At 37.7% G+C, this 24048-nt stretch overlaps 1 protein-coding gene across 1 annotated transcript in view; it reads right to left on the reverse strand.

Moving 5' to 3' along the window:
* Positions 1 to 24048, reverse strand: part of tox3 (TOX high mobility group box family member 3) — a 48887-nt gene that overhangs the window by 19910 nt on the left and 4929 nt on the right. Inside the window, exon 2 of the mRNA XM_055036900.1 lies at positions 2959 to 3024. Coding sequence (XP_054892875.1) covers positions 2959 to 3024 — 66 coding nt within the window. The remainder of the gene's footprint in view (positions 1 to 2958; positions 3025 to 24048) is intronic.

The raw sequence follows: 24048 nt of genomic DNA on the forward strand, positions 1-24048 counted from the left end.
ACACATGCAATTTAAAATACAATTATCCCTGATTCTGAGCAAATATGTAATAAAGTTTAAATTCAAAATAAGTCACAGAAAATATTTTTAAAAGGTTCTTACTATGTTTTCTGGCATGTAGCAAATTCTAACTCACCCAAGAGAAGTTTCGGATTTTAATTATTTTTTTACAGTGCGCGTAAACTTCGGATATCAGCTGAGTACTAAAGACTTTACAAAATTGTTTTTTGTTGATGTTTTTTTTTAAATAAGGGCCTTTTCACTAAAAACATAAATATACATCTCATCATACCATTTTATCCAGTAAAAGTATTTCTATTTATCATAGAGCAGTAATAAAGGATCCTTCATTTCCAGTGCACACCCTGCCACACATAAGGCAAAAGCTCACACTGCAGCACACAACAGAAACCTTCAGTGTTAGGAATAACGATCTATGTTTATGACTTTGTTTCCCTCTTTCTTTCTTTTAAATGCACAATACCATCTGTGCCCTAACCCTGGAAACAGTTGTTCCTTTTGATTAAATGCAAATGAGTTGGACTGTTTGTATCAAGGATCCCCTGAAAGCCCCTCTTCCCCTCACCTCACAGCTGGGGGCTGAACACTCTCCAAGCAGACTGTGTCGATGTGTTCCCCACTGCATCAGGCCAACGCGGCCCGTGGATACAGAGGATATGCCCAGTCAGCGTAAATGTGGGGGTAAATTAGACTTCTTCTATAACGCTCTGTGGCTTTGTGAGAAGGCCACTTCATGAACACTAGGTTGCATGCTCTGCACTGTGTGTGTATGCGTGCGTGTGTATCTGTGTGTAGCCGCTTGGTCTTGTGTGTCACAGTTGCATTTCTGCTGCCCAGTTGACATGAATGAAAACAATGAGGTTAACAATGACATCTATCTCTGTATTTTTGAGCAGTGCGATACTGCTTTGCTGTGGTTTTTGAAGCCAGATCAATCTCTGAATGAGTTTGAACCATTGGAGCCACAGAGGACAACGGGTATTTTTGGTACTCTTGTCTCTAATGACAGGGCACCGGAGTGGGTGGAGGGGGAATAAAATGGGTAAATTTAGCTCACTGTTAGTTTGACTTCAGCTCACAGAGGCAGCAATAGACTTCCATAGGAATCCCTGGAAGAATGTTATGGTGTTATTCCTGCAACGCTAAAGCAAAATCCTGTTGCTGACTTTTCACTTTTTGTAAGTGCCAACAGATAGAGCTACTGAAATGGTGATATGTCTGGGGAATGTCTTTTTGCTCTTTTATTACAGCTCAACAAAGAGGAAAAGAAACAGGTGTTTGGTGTATTATCTCCAAAAGCTGGGGATACATGGTGCATTTATAGTGAGATCACAAAACAGTTACCGCCTGACACCAAAATGTAGGATGAGACTGGCTCATCTTTTCATTGCCGTAAACTCCTGTATGTACTTAAGAACATGCAGGAGTATGCTTCTATCATTTTACAAAGATGTAATGGTCAACTGGTGGTCACAATTGGAATTCAAATTGCTACATGTGTAATTGTTGGGTCAAATATGCTAATAGCAGAGCTAATCAATTATAAAAAGAATAGTAATCAGTTATTTTGCTCAAATTTGATATCACTTTTACATTTGTTGCACCTAGAAAACCTTTGAAAAGGGGCTCAATCTGTTATATATCGAAATGTTTGTCCTACATTATTTTAAAAAATTCTATTGCAAATCCAATCTGATCATAAAAGCAGAGAATGTTTTTTTTTTTTTTAGTGCAACACAGCATCTAATGTGTTAGGAGGTTCAAATGAGTTTGGCATGTGTGATTGCATCCTCATCGAAGACCAATATCTTCTCAGAAAGCTGCGCTGATGTTCAACTTATGCTTAAATAAAAATAAGTGTCATTACATATATTTTTTTATTTCAAGCAGATTATGTTATTCAATGCTGCAAAGGTCTCTAGTAAATTTACATCTTGCTTCTACTGGCAATCTTTCTGGTGAGAATTTTAATACGGTAGTGTTAGCTTACATCCTCTCTTTATTATGAGTTTGATCATTTTGTAAGTCAGTTCCATAAATTATGCGACACACTGAATTACAAAATATCGCCATAATTTTGAAAGTCACATTTTTGGTAAGGCACAACTAACTCTACAAGGAAAACACAAAGGAACTATCATGTTAATCATTTATGTACAATGCTAAAAACTACTTAATTTTAACTTTGTAGTAATTTTGTCTCTATTTTAAAATATTCTTTAACTGTGATTGTTCTCTTTCTCTCTCATACACACAATGTGTTCTAATATAGTTATTAATAGATCACAGAGACCATATGGTAAAAAAAAAAACAATTAATGGTTTAATAGTCCAACATACATCAAGATTTTCTTTTTCTTTTTAATACTAAGCTAGACAAAAAATTTAATTATTTTGTGTACATCTTGTTTACACTTTACACTTTCAGGGCTGCAAATGAAAAAATAGCAAGTTAGTGAGGTACAGTCTGTGTGGTGAGCTGTAAATGAGATTTGCTGTTATTCTTCTTAGATTAGCTTAATTTATAAAACCTTCTCGCAGTAAGTGGAGGATTTTACTTCAACAGTTGTAGAGGAAATGCCAACTTAGTTGTAGATGGTTTGCTAAAAATGTTTTCTTTAAAGCAAGTCAAATTTAAATACATCTACAGGGTAGAAATTCAGTTTTCCTTAAAAACGAAATTAGAACCAGCTGAAATCTATATTGGCAGGTATGAAATCAATTGCAGTAAATTGGCCATAAAATCTTGATGTAACAAAAGTTACATCAAGAAAATCCCCCATTTAAGTAGAAAAGGCACGAGGCCAACTAAAATGAGAAACATACATTTTTGGTTGATTGTGTTGTTTTCTGTGAAATCAAAATACACATTTAATTGTCTTTGCACAGACTTATTTCAAGGGACATTTGGACAAAAGGAAAGTAAAGTGTACTCACATCCCCAGCAGCGAGAAGGGCGCTATTTGCTTCCGCCATGTTCATGTAATTGTTGTTATTCTGGAACTATAAATAAGAAGAAAATGAAAACACAATCAGTCAATGACTTCCAGTGGGCTGAGTGGGCAACCCCATTCTTTCAACAGACGTCTGTCACTCACACACACAAGCTGTCACACTTTGAACATTTGCTTTAACCCTTTCCTCCACCTGCACAGTCACATTCTGCCACTTTGCTGTTATTGTTACATGGTGAGAAGCATGAAAGAGGCCTCGCCAATTCAAGCCAGTGTAATGAGAATCTGCTCTGGCTATTCAGCTCTTATGGGATGGCAATTAAGGATATGTTTGCATCACAAAGCCAAGTATCAGGATGCAGTGGCAGGTTATTAACTTCAAATAACCTATGGGAGGAGAGATACTAGAGGGAAATAAAGAGGTGGAGGGTGTGTTTATTGTGGGAGGTGTACACTGTCGGTCAGTGACAGCTGGGTTTACCTTTTTATTTAACTTGCATCATTATCATGCAGAATTTCTGCAATAAAAATTTTAACTCGGTGCCTACATGGCTCATATAAATGTGTGGGAAACAATAGAGAGTTTGTGCGTCCCACTCTGTAAAGATTGGGTAGTATTTAAAGCAACTGATGAGCTATTAAAACCCTGTAGTTTGGAAAGAAATAACATGTTTCCACAACATGTCCCCGCCTCTCCCAGCCCACACATAGCCTGCTGGCAAAATGGTAGCCACTTTGTTTCTTCTGAGACACGACTGCGCTGACAGGTAGAAACAATGGGACATAGAATGAAGAATTATGGGCTAGCAGCTGGGCCCAGGAGCACAATGCACCTCTGTAAGAGTGAGGAGAGCAAACAGTCTGCACAACTCAGGGAGGACAGAATTATGGCGAGGCTGCATCTTCATGAGACTCAACTGAGAATGCCATTTTAATAAAAGTTTTGTGCATTTATTACAAACTCACTTAAAAACAGTGGCGGACAACAAGTTCAAAGCACTCCTCATCAGAATATTCACCAAACAACAATGGTAACAAACTGAGATCTAAATAAGAGAACATTTTAATGAGCATTGTGGGTTTTATTCTATACGCCCTTTCTTATGAGTGGTTAGTATGAGAATGTAATTACAGAAAGAAGTGCTGCTAATCAGCTGCGAATGTTATCCATTAATTAGTCTATGCCCTGGAGAGAGAGTGGGAAGTCTGCAGAAGTGTTAACTGTGCTACACAACAACGAGTAGAGGCGCCATGAGCTCTGTTTGTCGTTATTGGAGCAGGTGGTTTAAGCCCGCCCGGGTCTCTGGTGCCATGTTAGCCTGAAGCTGCCCCACTGAACTACATCTGACTTAAAAACTAGGGTTTACATAGTTTCTATCAAAATGTTCAGACAGAAAAATGTATGGCTCCAATGAGAAACATCTGTCAACTGCTAAAACTCCTTCACTGCCCAGCTGTGTGTAACTTGGAGACATGACATGGCTGGGTTACGTCAGCCACTCGGCTGGTAATTAACCTTACCATGGCCTTATCTTGGAAGTGCTTCTCTGTTCCTCGTCTCCTTTTAGATAATAAATTAAAGTCCCAGAGATATCCCTCTCTCTTCAAGCACGCACTAAGAAAATTGTTCTGATTTAGAACAAGATAAGGCTACATTCAGGGCAGGCCCTGTTTCTTCTGGTTCTGTGAGTACAGTTTCGAAAAGGGAGCTGACAATGTCTCATGTTAAACACTTTTCAGATAAAATAAAGAGAGTCCTTACAATAAAATAGGGATTAGCTAACTGTAGTCTTCCTATTTGTCGGCTTCACATGCAGTCGGAAAAGTAAATATTGAACGTGTCAACATTTTCTCGGTTAATATTCACACCCAATGCCAGTAACAAGTCAAAACAACAAAAAATAAACCTATGTCACACTGCACTCTGTTGAATCCATAAAGGGGAAAGACCATTATTTCATCAGAAACCAGCTATGAGCAGGTGCTCCTTGCAAAATGCCTCATGGAGGAGCAAAATAGCAGAATAACCACTGAGTAGCTACTTATAGAGAGCCTCAGAGGAACCTGGAACTAGCAGAAACTGTTTTTTTTCATGATAACGATGAGTAATATTAGTAAATAGTAGCTGCGTTTCCATTGCAAATGTGCGCAAAAGCTTTTTCGGTATTCTGCTAATGTCGAAAAACCACAATGTCACAATTGCATTGTTTCCATTAAATAAGAAATGCAATTAAAATCCCATGTGAATAAGCTTTTTCATGTGATAAGTCATAAAAAATTATAGTGGCGACAAATGTAAACACTTAGAACAGTTATATTTATATATTTCAGCCATTGCACTAGAACTCCTCAACTACCAGCCAGGAGAGGAGACGTCAGCGTCTTATTCCGGCGTTGGAGCAACAAGCCTCTTATACTTGGAAGGGGGACCTTTAAATGCGGCATTTGGGGAAATTGTAATCAGTGATTTTACAGAAGAGCTACAGATTCAATACAGCTGAATCACAAACTCAACTTTTGAGGAACTGACCTCTGGTGGAGATAGCTATGCATTGGCTAAGGAAGCCAGTGCCTGCAATACAGCATTTTGATGCTGTTTACAAACTGGCATGATATGAAAAATGTGTTTCCACTCCAGTTTTGTGGAAAACGCCAATAGAGTTTGAGTTAAGAACATCGTTCAGCATTTACAACTGAGCAGCTGAACATGTTTGAGGGAAAAATATACTGAGGCATTCTTGATGAGGGTTAAACATGGTGCATTTCCATCGCAAACTCCTCTTGAAACTCTTTGTGGGTGGCAGAGGAAGAAAATAAAGCTGCTGGAATGGTTCAGTCATTCACCTGATTTGAATACAATTAAATCTTTGCAAAGAAATGAAGGTCACAATAAACACAAATGTCCCAGAATCTTCAAGATCTGAAGAAAAATCTCCATACTGAAAATGTCGGAACGGGGTCAGTGTTAAAATCACTTAGTGAAATATATTCAATGTCTTGAATATGTTACAAATTAGGTCTTAATTTGTGTTGATCATTCGGATTACTGCAGAAATATGGTGTGAATTACATATCAATACCCTTATTCATATCAATATTCTTATTTGAAATTACATTTACTGAGAAAGTCATCGATGTGTTCAGTATTGTCTCCTTTACTTGCAGTAAAAACAGTTTGGGTTGTTTTTACAACCCAAACGTTTTACCATCACATGTGATGATCACATTAACTGCCACAGATAATCGACTAAATTACTTATGCTACACACCACTGAGTTCTGCAGATGACAACCTTACAAATATCCATGTGTCTAAATCAAAAAGTGATGAGTCATTAACAACAAACATCATATTAAGAGATCTGGCTAATTTACACATTGCAAGCATGGACATTGATCCAAATCTCATTAGCTTCATTAGAGAAAACACAATCAAGTTAAGTCCAAGTGCCAATTAGTGATGTGAATCTCCCTGAGCTCTGTCTCTGTGAGTCATATTTTACTGTGTTTCAAAGATTGTTTAAGAGCAGCTCCCAATCTCCTTGGAGAACGGTGACTAACATCCTAGGAAATGTCCCCTGCCACTGTTATCAATCTTAAAGAGCACACTCCATGTTGGTCCGGCTGCCGCAATGAGAGCAAGCAGCGGAGATTGTTGTTATTCCCAGTTCCTTTCTGGTGAGGGTTGGGGGCGGAGAGAGGGGCACTCGGAGCTCATGTTTGCAGCAATGCCGATTGAGTCAAATGCCAGAAGAAATTAAGTGTGATTGGAGGGTCTGTGCAGCTGACGCTAAAATGGGTCAGCGCAGACAATGAAGGCTCTGTAATTAAAATGATGTGACGAGCTAGATGAGAGTGCCGGCTGCCATGCAAGGGGCCAAACAACGGCATGTTCGCCAACTTGGAAGAAGCTTTGCAAATGGACATTTTGAACAAATCCAAGGATTTGCACTGAGAGAGAAAAAAAAACTGCTCCAAAAACAAAACAAAATGTCACATTCTTGCTTTGATTTGCTTGTTCTGGCAGAGGAGAATCCCAGTGAAGCCATAGAAAAGTGGCGCTTTAAGGCTTTTATTAACAGAGTGGATTCGCAGCTAAAGGCTCTCTGTAAAATGAGCTGAGCTGAGAGACAGACATGGCTACATGGCAGAGCAAATGCCAGGGAGTCAGTGTTTTTATTTCTCTTTCTGCACCAGCAGCACATTTCTTCTATAACTGTTTAAGACGAGAGAATTAAGAGCTTACATGGACGCTGATCCTGATGTGAAAAGACTCCAGTGTCTGCATGATCTCACACACATACACACGCGCGCACACACACCGTGAATAAACCAAGCAGCCGTGCAGCGAAAGACATGAATATACATTTCTAGGTTTTTCTTCAAAACCGCAGAAAATTATTTTTTTTCCCTATTCAAAATATCATGCACAATTGCTGAATCACTGCAAAACCATCAGTCGTTCATTAACAGACAGAGCAGGTGCAATCTAAAGTTACAGATTTATTAGTTATTTTGTTTCTGACTGCAGCTGGAGTGGTTTGGGTGCTCTGTATTTTTTTTTCAATCCCTGCAAAGAAGTATTTGTATGAAAGCACGTCCAGTGGGAAATAAGGTGTTTTACAGCTATTACAGCAAACAAAATTATTTCAACCTCAGGGCGAACACAATATTGCACCAACACGACCCCATCTCACCCTCAATATGATGGAGTAACCACACAGATCCTATCAGTAAACATGAACTGGACAACAAAGAGCAGCACAGTCCATGCCTGAAGAGCCTCTTATAGCTTATTCCATGCATACAAATTCCCATCTGTACAGCTAAATTTGACGTTTTTTTACACTGCAGGAGTAAAAGGGTCCGCTTTATTCAACACAAGCTGAATAAAGCAAAAAATACACTAAATGCCTTCTTCCAATACCAATTCTCAAATAAGCTTTAACAAAACTCCTCTTGGTTTTACAGTATGACCAACACGTCACAATATCAGTGCTGTCTGTCAGTGAGTAACACAGTTGGACACATTCTTGCTCCCCACTGAAAACCACCAAACTAATTCAATCAAGAGGCCAGGCTTTTTCCAGAAACAAATCAACTGCTGACAAGTGATTTTACAGTTCAGCTTGAGCCCAGTAATCACAGCCTAGCATGTGTTCCCTGGAACATGACACTTGTGCTAATATGTTCTCCAGTGGCCTCAGTAAAAGACTGTGAAAACACTACAGTTAAAACCCGGCCCTCTATCCAGGGAAACTTGCGGCCGTTTGCTTTGTGTTATTTTATGCAATTTCCGTCAAAGCTTGGCCTGCTGTTAGTTTTCAGTTAGTCACTTGAGTCCATCTCAAAGCCATTGTTCTAGCCACTGAAAAAGTTTAGTTCTCAGCTAATATTTACAACCTAATGCAGCACAAACACCCCTCTGTCACCTCTATGATAATCGCAAGGCTATTTGTGCTCAGCAGGCCGTTGCACATGCATTACCCAAACTGGGATATAGATATATTTCCTCAAATGTGTGTAGCGGTCAGTTTGTAAAGCGACTCCACGTGTCTACAGCAAGCTGAGTTCTAATCTGCAGGCCGATCGATTGGTAATTCAGTTTAAAGCTAAAATCATTACTCCCCCCAGCCCAGCACTGTCTTCACCCATTAGGACTGCTGGTCGTCAACAACGCAAGGTGCCACTGAGGGGAAGTTCACTGTAAGCATCTCGCTTTTTCTTTGCCTCTAAATGTCAGAACTACTTCAGTAGTGCAGAAAGTCTTATATGCGATCTGAATTAAACTGATGACAGAGTTGTTCAAGCTGTGCACCGATTTTCTTCCTTCACACCACACAGACCACCATCACCTCAAATAGTGTCATGGTAGCTTGCTTTCCCAGAATAAACCTATCCTGGGGAAACCGGAAGACATCTTCCCTTAATGCTTCCTGGTTAGAAAACCTCAAAAAAGCTGCCTTCAGAAGTATGCAGTTTCTATTAAGTTGGTTATCTGAAAATCTCAAATGTGAATCCAGTAAGAGCTGCAGCATGCCATCACTTATTTCCCTCAAATATGAAATATCATTGAATTACCCTGCACAAAACCCAAAAGTAGAGCCTCAAACTGCTCTACATGGAACAGAAGCATTACATTTCGGTCACGATGCATAAACCTAAGTTTGTATAGCCAACCAAAATTACAAGCCTACCTATCAAAATAAAGAAAAAAAAACTTACAAGCTATTTCACAGCTCAGCAAATATGCATTATGTTTTTTCAGGCTCCCCAGTCATTATGGCACTGTTGAAAGACAGTAGAAAGGCAAACTATAGTTTGAGTGTTCAAGTTCTATGGGGCTAAAAATATATCCAGCAAACGAATGGTGTAAAACAGTGATAACATGCAGCTGCAAACAAACCAGAATGAAAGGCGCTGTTGAAATCTGTGTATCACTTTAAGAATTTCTGAATAAGATTTTCCTGTGAATAAGTTTTCCTGCATGGGCTCCCACATTGGTTTAGGCAGAAAGACTGCCAATCTCAGGAGAGTAAACTGTAAGCACACAGTCATATCTTGTAGTTTCTTAAAGAACATTTTTGTTCACTGAGAAAAGCTGACTCAAGGGCATTTACACTGAAATCTAATAACAGTTCTTAAGATTCATTATGCTTTCTTTTCATCAGAATCAAGAGAGTAAAGCCTTCCTACTTGTTCTGCAAGGGCACATTTAGGCACAGAGGTGCTAATATTAGTAAATTATGATTCACACGATGACAACACATGCTGATGTTAATCCGGTAATGGCCTATTATGTGCAAATGGTACTTGTTTTTTTTCAGGCATTTAGTCATCGAGACAACTAGTGAAGGGGGCAGACAAGGACACAATGTCCCATTGCAAAGCATATTGTCCGCACATTCCTAGCAATCTAATGGCTACAACTGTATGAAAAGAATTTCAAACATGTTGGTCAATGAAAGTTTTTAAGAATGTATATGTGCCATTAAAACATGAACGTGGCAAGTTATGCTCTTTTCCTTTTCAACACAGTTGAACACACAGCTTTGATAAACTAAATCATCAACATCTGGTTTTCAAATAAAACAGTACTCATCATATCAGATCCTTCTCTTTTCTATCAGTAGCAACAAAAGTTCCTCAGGGCTCCAGATTAGAGCCAATGATTTCTGCTCTATTTAAACTATCTTTATGGTCATTTACAAGATACCAAACTTCTCAAATACAGTTCATTTTAGTTTTCTTTTATTAACCAAAGGAGTTAATTAAGAGATCCATACTAGGACCTTTAGTCTTCACTATGTATATTATTAAACTTTATGATTACTTCTCAAACAGAAAAAGCTGATTATATTTTTAGGAATACATTTTTTTCTTATTCTATGTAAGAACATATTGCATTCGCTAATCAATTTCCCTGGATGTTGAAATAAGGTATCTTATTATTCTCTATTTAATGCTGCTAAATTTATATCCTTGCATGTGTACAGATTTTTCTTTTGGTGGTTTTTACACTGTTGCATTTTAATGTATTTGTTTATGTGTTTAAATATCACACCAAGTATGGATAACGCTCTGCAAATAGTTAGCAAATGTCTGTTCCCAGAGTCAAAACAGAATTTGGAAAAAAGCTTTTAAATGTGAATTGTGTGTTTAGAGGAATAATGAACAAAAAGAGCTGAGATTGTCAGAACTGTTTACCGCGGGAAAAAAAGTTGTCTATTATCATGGAACAAGAGAATAGTTCAATATTGACCTGGTTGCTCTGATTTGTTCCACAATTTGGCAGCTCACTTTCTAATAGAGGATTTTAGTTGCTGTTATTTTGATTCTTTAGATATTGTATTTCATCGGACTCTGGTTTTATTGAGATAACGCCATAAAAAGTATATATTCTTGCAATTCAACATACCAAAAACACTCATCTTTACCAGAATTCTTGCTTTTTTGTGTGTAAAGCTTAAGCCTTGAAAATGCAGCTCTAACAAAGATGCTCTCAGTATTGTTCATAATGGACCAGTAGAACGGGCCCTGCAGTCTCACTACTGTGCAGGTTGGTATCCAACATCCGGCTTTTTTCCCCTCGCAGTTAAAATTGCTCTGTGCTCTTAAGAGCAAATCCTAAAAGAAAGCACAAGCTAAATGGGGCTCCATCTTTGATCTAGCAGGGTGCAAAGCCATTGGCCCACAGCCACAAAGGGGCTCTGGTGATGGAGAGGGCTTCAGAAACATGGTGTAGCTTCCTCACAAAGGCTGCTATTTCATGGACACACAGCTCTTGAGGAAGCAGCACCCAAAAGGCTCGGCTTGCCGATGTTGTCTTCCTTTAACTGTAAAGCTATCTCTCAGGGCTGTTTACTCTCAGCAGATGGTGAAAGTGTAGACTTTAAATGAAGCATCCTTTGCTGTATTCCGATTAAAATGTAAAAAGCTTGTGTGCAGTTAGGAGACCGAATATGTAAAAGTTGTATGCCCTGATATCAGACAAAAGAAGACGAGCAGGTTTGTTTTTAGTGGCCATGATGCTATTTCTCTTGATCTGTCAGGTTCTTATGAGCTCTGGGACTTAGATCCACATAAAGCTCAACTGAAAGCTGAAGTCCTCTCTTGCACTACTCCGCCAGCCCTGATGCATTTTCCTATTCCCTGTGTGCCACTACTGGATAATGCACTCATTATAAATGGCTTTGGGAATGTGCACTGTCAAGAGCTTTTAGTGATGAACTCAGAGCAGCCATCTATTTCTTATCTTGTGAAGTCAGTGGAAGGCTATATGTGATTTTGTGAATAAAAATGTTATGTTGTATGGTTTAGAGCACACAAAACCACCAAAAAAGAATCTTTCTATCTCTTGTATGATGAAGAGTACCAGATTCAATAAACCAGATTTTGGAATCTGACATTTTTTCTTTGTTTCCCTTTGATTGGTGGCCAATAAGTATACTGATCTGATTTTTTTTCTTATTTAGGTGACTGCACTAAAATAAGAGCTTACACCATTTTTGGTCTAAACACTGCATGTATTTTGATGAACTTTTTCAATTTAGAGATAGTCAGATGAAGGTTCGGAACATGTTCTGTGATGCGTGATCGGAAAAAATAATTCACAATGTGTTCCCATCAATCATCTTCTCTTGGATTTATAACTACATTTCTATCAAAGGACTCTTCTAAATTGTTTTTCCTCTTTACCGGGTTATAATCCATAGGGAACAAAAACAAAAAATCATTACAGTCCAGGATTCGCCCAGTCGGTCCGTCTTTGAAGTTTTTAATAAGCAACTAGATCTAAATTTCATTTTAAAACCAGTATTACAATTGCAAAAGAAATTTGTAGCTATGTGTGCAGCCACCTAGTTCTGCTGAACTCTCTTTCCCTTGTAACCCAGATTATTGAATCCTGTACCAGACTTCCAGGCCTTCCTTACTTTCCAAGTTGCTGTGCAACTTTCTCTTCCTGTTATTCCTCACAGAGCACCAAAGTAAGCACAAACTGGCCCGTTGTTCAATCTCTATAAATCTGAAAAGCACAAACTGCTGAGCGGTGACTCATATATCAGTCTATTATATACTACAGGGCTGACTGTATTAAACAAATAGCTGGGCCTGCAGCTGGAAAAGAGAGGCAATATAGAGAGAGCAGAGGTTATTGTCTAATTTAAATCTTGGCTACTTTCCCAGAACTGTACCACATTCCAATTTGTGGCTGTGTTGCTTGGCGCTACTGACAGAGGTCCGGCTGCAAATACTCTCGGGCTCGTCTCCAGAAATGTGCCTCCAAACTGACAATCAACAAGTTGGCAAAGATTAACAGAATGACGGGGGGAAATTAGGCTAAATAATGAAGATGCACAAATACAGTTGCTTTGCTTAAATGAAATAGAGATGCTATCCTTAGATGTTTCCTTCTTTCTGTGAGCTGTGGCTGCAGTAATGCACCTATGATCATAAATACTTGATGTTCAGCAACGAAGGATCATAAAAAAATGCATTTAGTCTGTAATGTCTTTAAGGTCCATAATGAAACAGCAGCTGGAAAAAACATCTGTGAACACAGAGTAGTTACAGAATGCTTGAGTGAGCTCTTAGAAGCAATTAGCTGTTTCAAGTATTTTCTCCTTGGCATACTATTGTCCGTTCATCTGCTAGATTGACAGCGCACCAGGACATCATTAGCAAACCTGACAGCTGTTGAGTTACAGTCATTGTTTTTCTCCTGACAGCAGCCATCCGGCTTAGTGCTTCTCTGGTGTTTTTAACAGTATTTAAACCCTAAATGTTACTTTACTCTTCAGATTAAGACACCAGATTTAAATAACAGTGAACATGACGCTTCAGCTTTGATCCCATATCATTGCAGTGACAGTTATGGAGATTTAGAACAAAGAAACAATAGACATATTTTTGTCATAATTCACAACTATGCCTTCACTCTGTGAAACGACAGGCTGGAGATCAAAGTAGAAGAAAATCTGGAGGCCTGGCGTGTGGAAATAGGTCTTCCTAAAGAGAAAGAAAGAGGGGAGGCAGCAAAGAGTTCACATGTGGAGAACACAAGAAAGATCCAAAATATTTTCAGTTTTATGACCACCAGTGTGAGGAGAGTCAAAAACAGCTATTTTAATCATTAGTTTCCAAATAAAGACGCAAGTCTTGTAAAATAATATGACAAAATGCTGTTTGCACTTTTGAGTTATACATTTTCTGTATACATCCCCATTTTCCTAGTGTTATTGATTTACTCCCTTGACCGAGGCTCCTTTTGAGTACTTTTATCCTATTTCCCTCTGTTGAAGAAAGGGGTCAGTCACATTTTCTGTATTTGAGCCTTGACCTCTATTTTAGGACCATGCTGTGAGTTTCTCCACTAAAATAAATGAGAGTTGAGCCCGGTTTGCTGTGCTGCTGTACTTTCTTGTGCACATGTTCTCCCATCACTCTTCATCTGTCTTCATTAGTCTGGTTTGACCTGCTTTACCAATACTCTGCCAGTGCACAGTCTACAGGGAGCATCAGGAACTGCCATATCTTGCATGCATAGGTAGAAATCTATCTGAATGCATGCAAGATAACAAGACTTTCTTGTCAGAGTTTGTGAAGAAAACCTGTAAGCAGAGATTAACAATAAAAAAGCATAAATGAACAACACCAATCATGAGAAACTATTTTACTTTAATAGGCAGATTCACTGTAATTCTGTTCCTAAGTCGGAGTGAGGAACAGAATTCCCACAGTCAACTTGTCATCGGCTAATTTACCTGGAGCCAGAGGGGGAGATTCACTGGACACATAGGGAGAGTTAATCTCTTCATTCATCTCCACTAAAGAGATCGACCCAATTAGCTCACAACACTGACTGACAGCACTTGTGTTTGCTTTACTCCTTTGCCCGCTTTCCCCCGTCCTTCTTAGATCAGAAATTTTGAAGTTTATGCAGGTTCCAGCTGCTGGCCTCAGAAATTTATTCAAGAGTACAATACAATGGTGAAATAATCATGATGTCTTTATTCAAATCTGCAGAGTCTGAAATATTCACCTCTACAATTTGCTGTGACTGATTAGCCCATGGAAGGGCTGCTTGGGGATAGCTCTCTGGAGTTTTGTAATTGAGCTGATTTGACTTTGGAGAGGGGTTTTCTTTTCCTCCAGACAACTACACACATTCTCCTTTTTAAATGTGCTTCTCCTTTTATTAACTTTATAAATGAGCCAAAGCAGATCAGAATTGTGACGCTTGCAGAGACAGTTCAATGCAGGACAGTTTATATTCCTACTGTCCTGCTCATCCTTTTTCCTCTGATCATTTCTGAGTGTATCGCTGGCAAAAATCCAGGAAACAATCAGCGCAGAAATGTCAGATCTGGCAATTCAAATATCACTTCAACTGTTGACATGCAATAAAATATGGAGATTGGCCAACTAAATTCAAAATAGTCAATAAAACTATATATAGGGTGATTTTCATACATTCAAGTGTAACAGAAAGTACTTTTCCAAGGTTAAAAAGCAAACATAAACCACTCGAAAAAGAGATATCAATTTGATGAGCAATTTCGAAAAAGTATTCTGAAACACACATCTTTGTAAGTAGTTTAAAAGTCAATCTTGTAATATTTCACATGTAATATCATTGTACATAATGTGCATTTAGTTTTATAAAAATCCTACTAATTGTTGCAGGATTGATGCTGAAATTCAGTATCCTGGATAACTCTAATTTAGCTCGTATTTCTGTTGTTCAACTGCTGCTTTAATATCTTTATTCCATGACTATAGTAAGTTGTGAAATTTCATTCAACTTTGAAAGCATGTTGGATATAAATAAGATTGTGTGGGGGAAAAAATATATATATTTGTAATTCCATTTTCAAGTCTATGTTGTCTGTAGTTGACTCTTCACAATGTTCAAGGTAAATAATGTAGCTGGTTTCTATGGATGAGAAACAGAAAGGCTTAAAGCTGGCTTGATAAACAGTGAGCTGAAAGGGTAAGCCATCAAATAATGTCTAATAATGAGCTTTTTCATTCTAATCCTGAATGTGTAATTATAAGATTATAATGTCAGTGCTGGTTCTCAGAGCTCATGGAGCCAGTGAAGGCTATGCTCACAAAAATCCTTTTGCCACATTGCTCTGAAAACAGCTTTCTTCTTTCACATTAAATCTCATTTATTTTGTACAGGGGGAAGACAAAATAAAACAAAGATACAGCTATTCTCTTGCAAACTAAACAACTAATGCTCTGGGGCATTGTTTGTCATTGTTATTCAGTGCTTGCTCACCTACACTTAAAACATGATCCTTCTGGATTTTAATTAAGCACCAAGGTGCCTCCCAGGGGGTTTTGGCTTGGCAAAGGAAACTACTTTGATTTATGTACGACTTTGTTCTTTTTGCTTGAAGCATGCCTGTTATGAGAGGCTGTAGTGATGAATGAAAGAAGCTGGCAATTATTTTTATTAGTTAATTAGTTCCTGTTGGGGATGCACTCTTGAAAATGTATGTAAACTTCAGCAGTGATGTTGTACCCTGGGCTGTCTCTCTGCTTGCCATCTATGTCAATAACTATATTAGCACCATGCAAACTGCCTATCTCACTACAAACTTATGCTCAAGCATGTTCATCAAAACTAAATGGAAATAAATGGGTAATAAAATTAAGCTTTTAAGAGTTTGCTTCTGTGCATTAGGTAATGGCTGAATCGTCTAACCTATTCCATGCATGCACTTCTGCTTAGAGCCAAGCCCACCTACACAGCACAAAAATAGCACTGATTAGCAAAATCCTTGCAGACCATTATAAAAAGCTATTTCAGGATCAGCAGTTTTCAAATACAACCTCCAGGCAGCTGAATTGATAATTAAAAGTAAACACTTTGTGTGTTTACCCCTCTCAAAAAAATAAATAAAATGAACAGCTTACCATTACAATTACTAGGAAACTTAGATTTTTATAAAATTAAGGATTGATACCATACTGTGCTGCAAAACAAAAAATTAGTTTTATTGCTTTGTAAGACATCCAACATATTTCAAGATAGACATGGGCTTGGTAATTGTAACTGGAGGCTGAGGCCAATTTTCAATGCATGCCTCAGCCTACAGTTGTTTTTTTTTTACAATCTAAAAAATCCAACCACACAACATACTGCCATTTTCAGAACTGTCCATATGTCCTGCTTTAAAATTTAAAAAACTGACCAAATATCATTCACAGTATTCTATTCTGCCTGTCACAATGATTTAGTTTCCAAAAAAATATTAAAATACATATACTGTATATGGTGATTTGATTTAAAATAGCTAGCACCTCGCCAACTGTAGTTTTACACCAGCATTACCTTAATAAGAGAGACTGGGTAGCTTGCTTTAGTTTCCACACCAGGATAGTTAAAATGTTTTGCTACCAGCAATATTTTATAAAAAAACTAAAATTGTCTTTTCTGCAAGTTTGAGAAAAATCTAGCCACCCTGCTGACCAGCAGTGCACAGCAACAGCTGAGGGAAGAGTATCACTGCTTTATACAACCAGAGAACTCTCTGGTCAATCCAGCACTTTCTCTGGCATCTTATTAAAAACATGTTACACTGTGGAGACAGTATAAAACTTCTAGCACATTTTACAGAACTTTGTATAAATTGATACTGGTCTTTCTATGATGTCTAAAGATATCAACACACCCGACTGGATATGGCTCTCTTGAATATGGGGTGACACTTCATTGACAAAACCATATTTTAAAACACAGAGTTCCACTCTCTTGGATTCATATCAGAACCTAATGGAGTCTGAAAACCATGCGGGTGCAGAAGGATCGCTCTGAGTAGCTGGTGGAACTGCTGAAGGTCAGAACTGCTTAGCTGAGCAGCCAAAAGCCTTCATAAAACCATGCATAGTGTCATTATTTTCCAAGTGGTTTATTATAGACAGTTAACCTTGGTTAACTGAAACTTACCACTTTAATCAGCTGCCTGAAATACCTTTAAAACAAAGTGCTTCTTTAGTCTTTTCCCCTCTTGTTTACCAGCAGGAGTTAGAAAAATGTTGGTGACACCAATTTAAGAAAGGAACATTTTTTCAAGATGGTGCAGATACTACAAAGATATACCATCAGCCAGTGGTTTTGATGTTGAGAAGGTAGATCAGTTTTCATGGAAAGAATGTCATTTGAAAGAACCATGAGTGGCTGTCCAGGCAAGGAAACTATGCCAAAGCTGAGGCTTCACAGACCTTGATCTCGTTTCTACTGCTGCCATCCCACAGTATGACCACATGTGAGAGTTCATAAGCCAGCAGAAACACACAGCAAACAAGGCCATGCTGTGAATAAGCCCTGACCACAACTCTCCAAAATATTAGTTGGCTCAAGAATCTCATGAACCTGATTCATACTCCCAGTCGAGGTTTCAGGGAATGCACCTTTGTTATCTGGCAAGAGCTTTCACTGCGGCCATGTGCATTGTTCCTTTTGATTGTGCAAGTGAATAAAAGCTAGAGACTCATGAATACTGCATGATTTTCATCAAATGGAAAATTTCAGAGAAGTGTTATTTCAGTAACACGTTGAGAGCCATGCTCATCTAACCAAGGGAAACTGATGGCCAATTATAACTAAAATAATTATGTAAGAACAATAAGTCACCTATGCTTTTTATAACGTAGAACGTCTTTCATTTGTCTTCCCTAAAGGACACAGTCTTGACAAATCAAGTATGCTTAATATATTTGTGGCTGAGGGACTCGTAAAAAGCTCTCGGTGAGGGGTTAGGGAAAGATTGCCATCTTAGATCAATATTGAAAAAGTTCAGCGTGTTGTGCCCCGTGGTCAGGTTTACACAGTCTGCACAAACACCAGACTTTTCAGGCAGTGAAATGGGCCAAAAGGTTGTAAAACTGGTGATAAATTCCTGACTAAGCAGGAAAGAAAGGGGGACAGTGAATTACAGAGAAGACAAATGAGTTATTAAATTCGTTTGTTCTTGTTCTACACAAACGATACATTTCTGACAAACCATAGCATTAAAGCAGGACTTAACTGCAAACACATTCCTGTAGAAACAGCTATTTTTCTTTCACTACTTGACAGAGCGGCTGAACCACACAATATGTGGTCTCTCCTCGGGTTTCTCTGTAAGAACTGTACCAAATACTTTTGACAACTAGTACACTGACTGTGTGTCAAAAAAGAGTTCAGGTTCAGAGCTTGTTTATCAGGGATCCGATATGATATTCACACAATATGAAAACCTCGAGCACAAATATCACAATTTCTCTGTATCACAGTAATACGGCTTTAAATAAAGATGTAGATCTTATTACTTTGAGTTAAAACAGATTATGAACTAAAATGTCTCTCATTTAAGATACATGTCATTAATTCCATACAAAGCCCTGCATTTATGTATGTTATTTATACACGTAACCTTTAGTCTAGTTTAACACATAACGTTTTTTAGATTTTTTAAAAACACTTAAATAACACTTAAAAAAACTGGTGCTCTTAACTCCAGGTTAATAAGATTTATTTTTGGATTATTCAAACAGGGAGTGCTTTTAATTTGAAACACCGAAACCAGACTTCTCTGTGGTCACTGTTTTGTTGCAATAGAGAGAACAGCTATTAGTCAGTAATGATCCACAGTCTGCCAGTGTTGCTGATTTATAAATTAAATATATGCACAGCTCGAGCCAAGCTGTGGTATGTTGCTTACATACTCCAAATGCTAATCAATGTTAGTATTAAATCAAAACAGACAAACTCTGTAGCTGTTTGATACTTTTCCTCCCACAGTATGACTCATTCACTCAAATGAGCTAAACCTACCGACTTTTTTTCCATTCTCAACAGATGAGATGCAGATTGCTAATTGTCTCAACTCTCAGATCAGGAGGCCAAGTGAATCTTAAGTCTGTAGATTGCAGATTTAAAACAAACCTTGTTTTTGTGATTTAAGTGCGACAACTGTATAAGTCGCAAACTCAAGTCCCCATCTCTGGGGGCAGTGAAACATTAATGTCATAAAACCTAGCTTCCATACACTAACAATGAATTACGCATAATAAAAGAGGAACAAGGTTGCTTATTCCAGCTGCATGTACACCAGTACATGTCATAAACAAGCTCTGTTTGAAGGTAATCTTTCTTGAACCCCAAGGCAAGTTGTTTCAACATGCCTTCTATTTGAGCATTCAAATAAAAGTTTTGTTTACCCGCATTATTTAAGCTCTTTGTCCAATGGGTCTGAGGGATATTTGCACACCTGCTGCTATTGTAGGCCTTTGTAGTGCAACCTGGTAACAAGCTGCATTATGGGAATGTGTGATGCAGGGGGAGAAGGGGTGAGGGAGAAAGAAAGAGAGAGGATTAATCACACTGGGTAACATGTAATACTACACACCTGCAGCCGGTGCTATTCTTATTAGAGGAACATTTACAAGAATAAGGGCTGATGCAGTGAGGGACATTTCTGTAAATAAGTTGCTTCATTTTAATCACAGCTCAGTTTGAATATGGAAAGAAATTATGAGAAAAACTTATTTCATAGACAAATCTGACATTAAGCATATATTAATATATATATTATAAAATCCCAGTATATAGTGAAAAAACAATAGAGTAAAATAAATAAGTAAAGAGGCAGAACAGCAAAAGGAAAATAACCTAATATAAAAATCGAAGCAATAAATTTAAGTTGTCATGGCTAGAAAGCATTACCCAAACTGTGTGAGAAGAATGGCATCTGTTTGTGGTCTGGGCTGCTTGAAAAGAGCCACAAGCTCAAGTAAAGTTAAAAGGAAAACAGCAAAGTGTTTTGATACAGTTTGTGAGCCCATTAAGAGAATTGGACATTAGATCCATGAAACATGGGATGGCTGCCACTCTGAAAAGTTTAAAAATGAATGGGTCTTAACAGCAAGGCTAACCACTAAAGGGACACAACACTTATTGAATCAGCCAACCAGAAGTGATTGACTGCTCCTTTAGAAAACTGCTTAATTCAGAGAAAAAGCAGATTTCTTTTTTCCTGGGGCCCATGGGGAGTTTGTATTATGAGTCAGAAATGTTTAAGCTGTCAAAGACATGGAAAACCATAATAATAGATCAGACTGGAAACATAAAACTAGCCCATGTTTTGCTTTGATTTAACTGGACAGAGTATTTAAAAGATGTATGTCTCCTTGAAATTAGTTCTGGAGATTATTTGCTGAACCTTACCAGATAAACAAACCAGAGCAGCAGATTTATTTTTTCATTTGTGTGACATGCAGGCTGGAGGGCTTAGCAGAACTCTCATAAACCAAGTGCTTTTGTTATTTGTGTTAAGTAGAATCACGGTCTCATTTAAAGTTGATGAAATCCTAAAACTAAGCCCCTCCTCATTGACCTGAACAGTGTCATGTGGTTAAGTTTAGCTACTGCCACCTAAATGACAACTTCTACAGACCATATCAATAGTTTTCTCTGTAAGTATATAGTTGAGCTAATAAACATCACCTCATGTCAGGAATAACTCAAGTAAATCAAACAAATTAATGGACTATATATACAACGCATGAAAAACTGAGGGTGCAAAATGGCATGAAAGGTGAACAAACAAACAAACTGATATCTGTCAGTATTTAGAAGGCAATCCTGAGCCGGATCTGTGCAAATTTATACTGACTGGTTTTGTGCCAAGATAAGATAAGCAGCTTCTCATGATGATAAAACCAACCAGCTCTTCTAAGACCGCATTGTTGCAAAATATTCTGGTTGTACTGGCTACAAAACTGTTTATTAAGTTCTGAATTGTTCTTTGAGAAATGTTGTGGTCATAATTTAGACCTGGAATTAGTAGGTACAGAAGTTTCCATGAAAACAATAAGTAGTGCGCCCAACACTGAAAAAACACAAAATATTACCAAGTATTGTCTAGTTTCTAGTGCAAATAAAGATGATGATAGCACATTTGAAATAAGACAAAATTAACTTACAAGTTTTCAGAAAGAAATAGGAGCTTGCTATAAGTCAATAATTCCTTAATGTTGGAGAAAAAGTACAAATTCCTCTGGCTTCACATAAAACACATGAAGCCAGTGGAAGTGAAATAATCTACCAGTGGAAGTAGTACTTTCTTAACCAATATTAAGGAATTATTTACTTAAAACAAACTCCTATATTTTGGAGAAAAGTGACTTTTAACTTAATTTTATCTTGTTTCAAATGTAATGCAATTTTCACTAGAAACTAGACCAAAATACCTGGTAAGATTTTGTGTTTTTGTAGTGTAACAGTAAAGTCCTTTGTGCTTTCTGACTGCACAAGACTCTACTTCTGAAAAAAAGGAATGTCAGAGAGAGTTTAAAGTTTGCTCTAGAAATTTTGCACAGGTCAGAGATATGCTTGAAAAATAGAGGTCACATGAGACCAAAAATGAACTCTTTGGAGGTCTTGGAACACACCCTGTTTGCACCACACATCACGTGAAAAAGCACAGTGAAACATATACAATAAAACTAACTCTTCATAAAACTGAAGGAGTGTGAATGAAGAAATGTATCCTGACACTGTTCGTAAAGACCGAGGGATGAAATGATTGTACATTTGGCAGATTTTCATGAAATTATCAGCTAAGAACATTTGACTGAACCAAAAAATGATTTCTGTTAACTGTAAACTCATTCAGCCATGTGGAAGCTCTTTGGTCTCTAGCTTCAGAGTGTGAGGTCTGCTTAAATGAACCACAGTGAGTAATGCATGAGGAAATGTAATGAAGTGGATTTATGAGCAGTGATGGCATGATTACAGGAGGTCTTTATGAGTGCTGATCTGGGTAATGCCCAATGTCTGTCTAAAATTTCACTGCCTTTGTCACACTCACCTAATAAATAAACCAGTCAGTGTGGTTTTATATCCTCTGCAGTTCTCCATACTGTTAAGTAAAATTGAGAGTGTTTCCACATAAGAACTTTAAATGAACTTAAAGACTTAATGCATCCATTTATTTAGAATTTAACAAGAATCAACACAGTGGACTAAAGTACACCTAATGTATGCAGAGCTGCAGTGCAGGATTTTCATAGCAATCAGAATGTGAGCATGTAATGACAGTGGTACACATTGATGTAGTTCAGTCTGCCATACAGAGAAACTCCTTCTTATAGGCAAAAAATCTCCAAGTACAGTATGTCTATGCACACACAAGCTAAAAATGTTGCTCTTTTGTCTCAGTGTTTATTTTATTTGGTGCTTAATAAATCTTCTGATGTACACCCCTGACAAATTGCAATTAAAAGACTCAGCAAAACACATCAACTTTTCCTTTCTGGGATTTTGGAACCTTTAACACACCTTGGAGTCATATCCATCAACTGGTAAGTTGGACAAACTGGATAGCCTCTAAGGTTACACCCCTCCACCTCTTCAACGCACACAAGCAAACAAATACTTAAACATTGTGTTTGGATATGTTTAGAATGTGTGTAATGAAATGGCACCAGCTGTGTACACTGGAAAGATGAACATGGCCCTTGGTCGAGCAAAGGATTAACCCTTTCCCTGTTCCAGAAGCAGAAGGGACAGCAAAACAAAAAAAGCCCTAGTGGTTTTAACCCAATGGTTTGCTGTTGTGAAGTACAGTCCCTCAGCTCCCTACTTAAACCCCTTTCTACCTCTGTTTACAAATTAATTTTACCCTTGTAAAATTAACAATTTTACAAGGGTAAAACCTATGGGTCTGTAAAAAAGGTCCACTGTTCTAAAGACAGTATATTTTACAAACTAGTAACTTCCTTTGATAAATCCATCATGTCATTTTAAAGCACAGCTTGTTTTTCATAGCATATGTGAGAGGGCAATAAAATGCAAAGTACATCATAAATAAATTAACCAAAGAACATTATCTACATTTGGTTAAAAGGAAGTTGAACAAGTGTGCTAAAAGAGGAACATTTCTGGAAAAAACTTATGATTGTGAAGTCAAAGTTTACTTTCCTTTATTTGTTTACCTTAATTAATTGCTGTGGTTACTAATTGTTAACAGCTTGTGTGGTTTAGCACTACAGCAAACACAACTTGACCTGCTACTTTGTCAAAAGAGCAACTGCCGTAACTGCAGCAAAAGCATTCAATTAAATTTTAAGCAGCAAAGCCAGTCTACAAAGAATGTGCTAAGTAGTGATAAAATGTTGATTCCTTATTTTGAAAAATATATATATATATATTCTTTTTATTTTCCATATTGAAATAATAATGTAGCCAGGAAGACACTCACATTGCTGAGGAGCAACCTTTTTTACACCTTACTGCAGGTTTGCAGTTTAAATGAATTAGTCAGAAGGTCTTCATTTTTTTCTTTGTGTCTTCCACAGCTATAACTATAAAGGCTTTATTTTAAAGGTTTTATTTATGATTAGTGGGAATTGCACATTTCCAACTAGTAGTAATTGTACACAAAATGCTTAAATCACTTGGACATACTATGGAGGAATGGCAGATTCTAATGCATAATATTTCATAAAGACTATGAAATAAAAGGGAGCTGCTTAAATGTGAAGTCGCAGAGTGGTACAAATTAAGACTTAGTTCA

Source organism: Poeciliopsis prolifica, unplaced genomic scaffold (genome assembly GCF_027474105.1).
Source record: "Poeciliopsis prolifica strain line A6 unplaced genomic scaffold, Auburn_PproV2 SCAFFOLD011, whole genome shotgun sequence".
NCBI classification, from domain to species: Eukaryota; Metazoa; Chordata; class Actinopteri; order Cyprinodontiformes; family Poeciliidae; genus Poeciliopsis; species Poeciliopsis prolifica.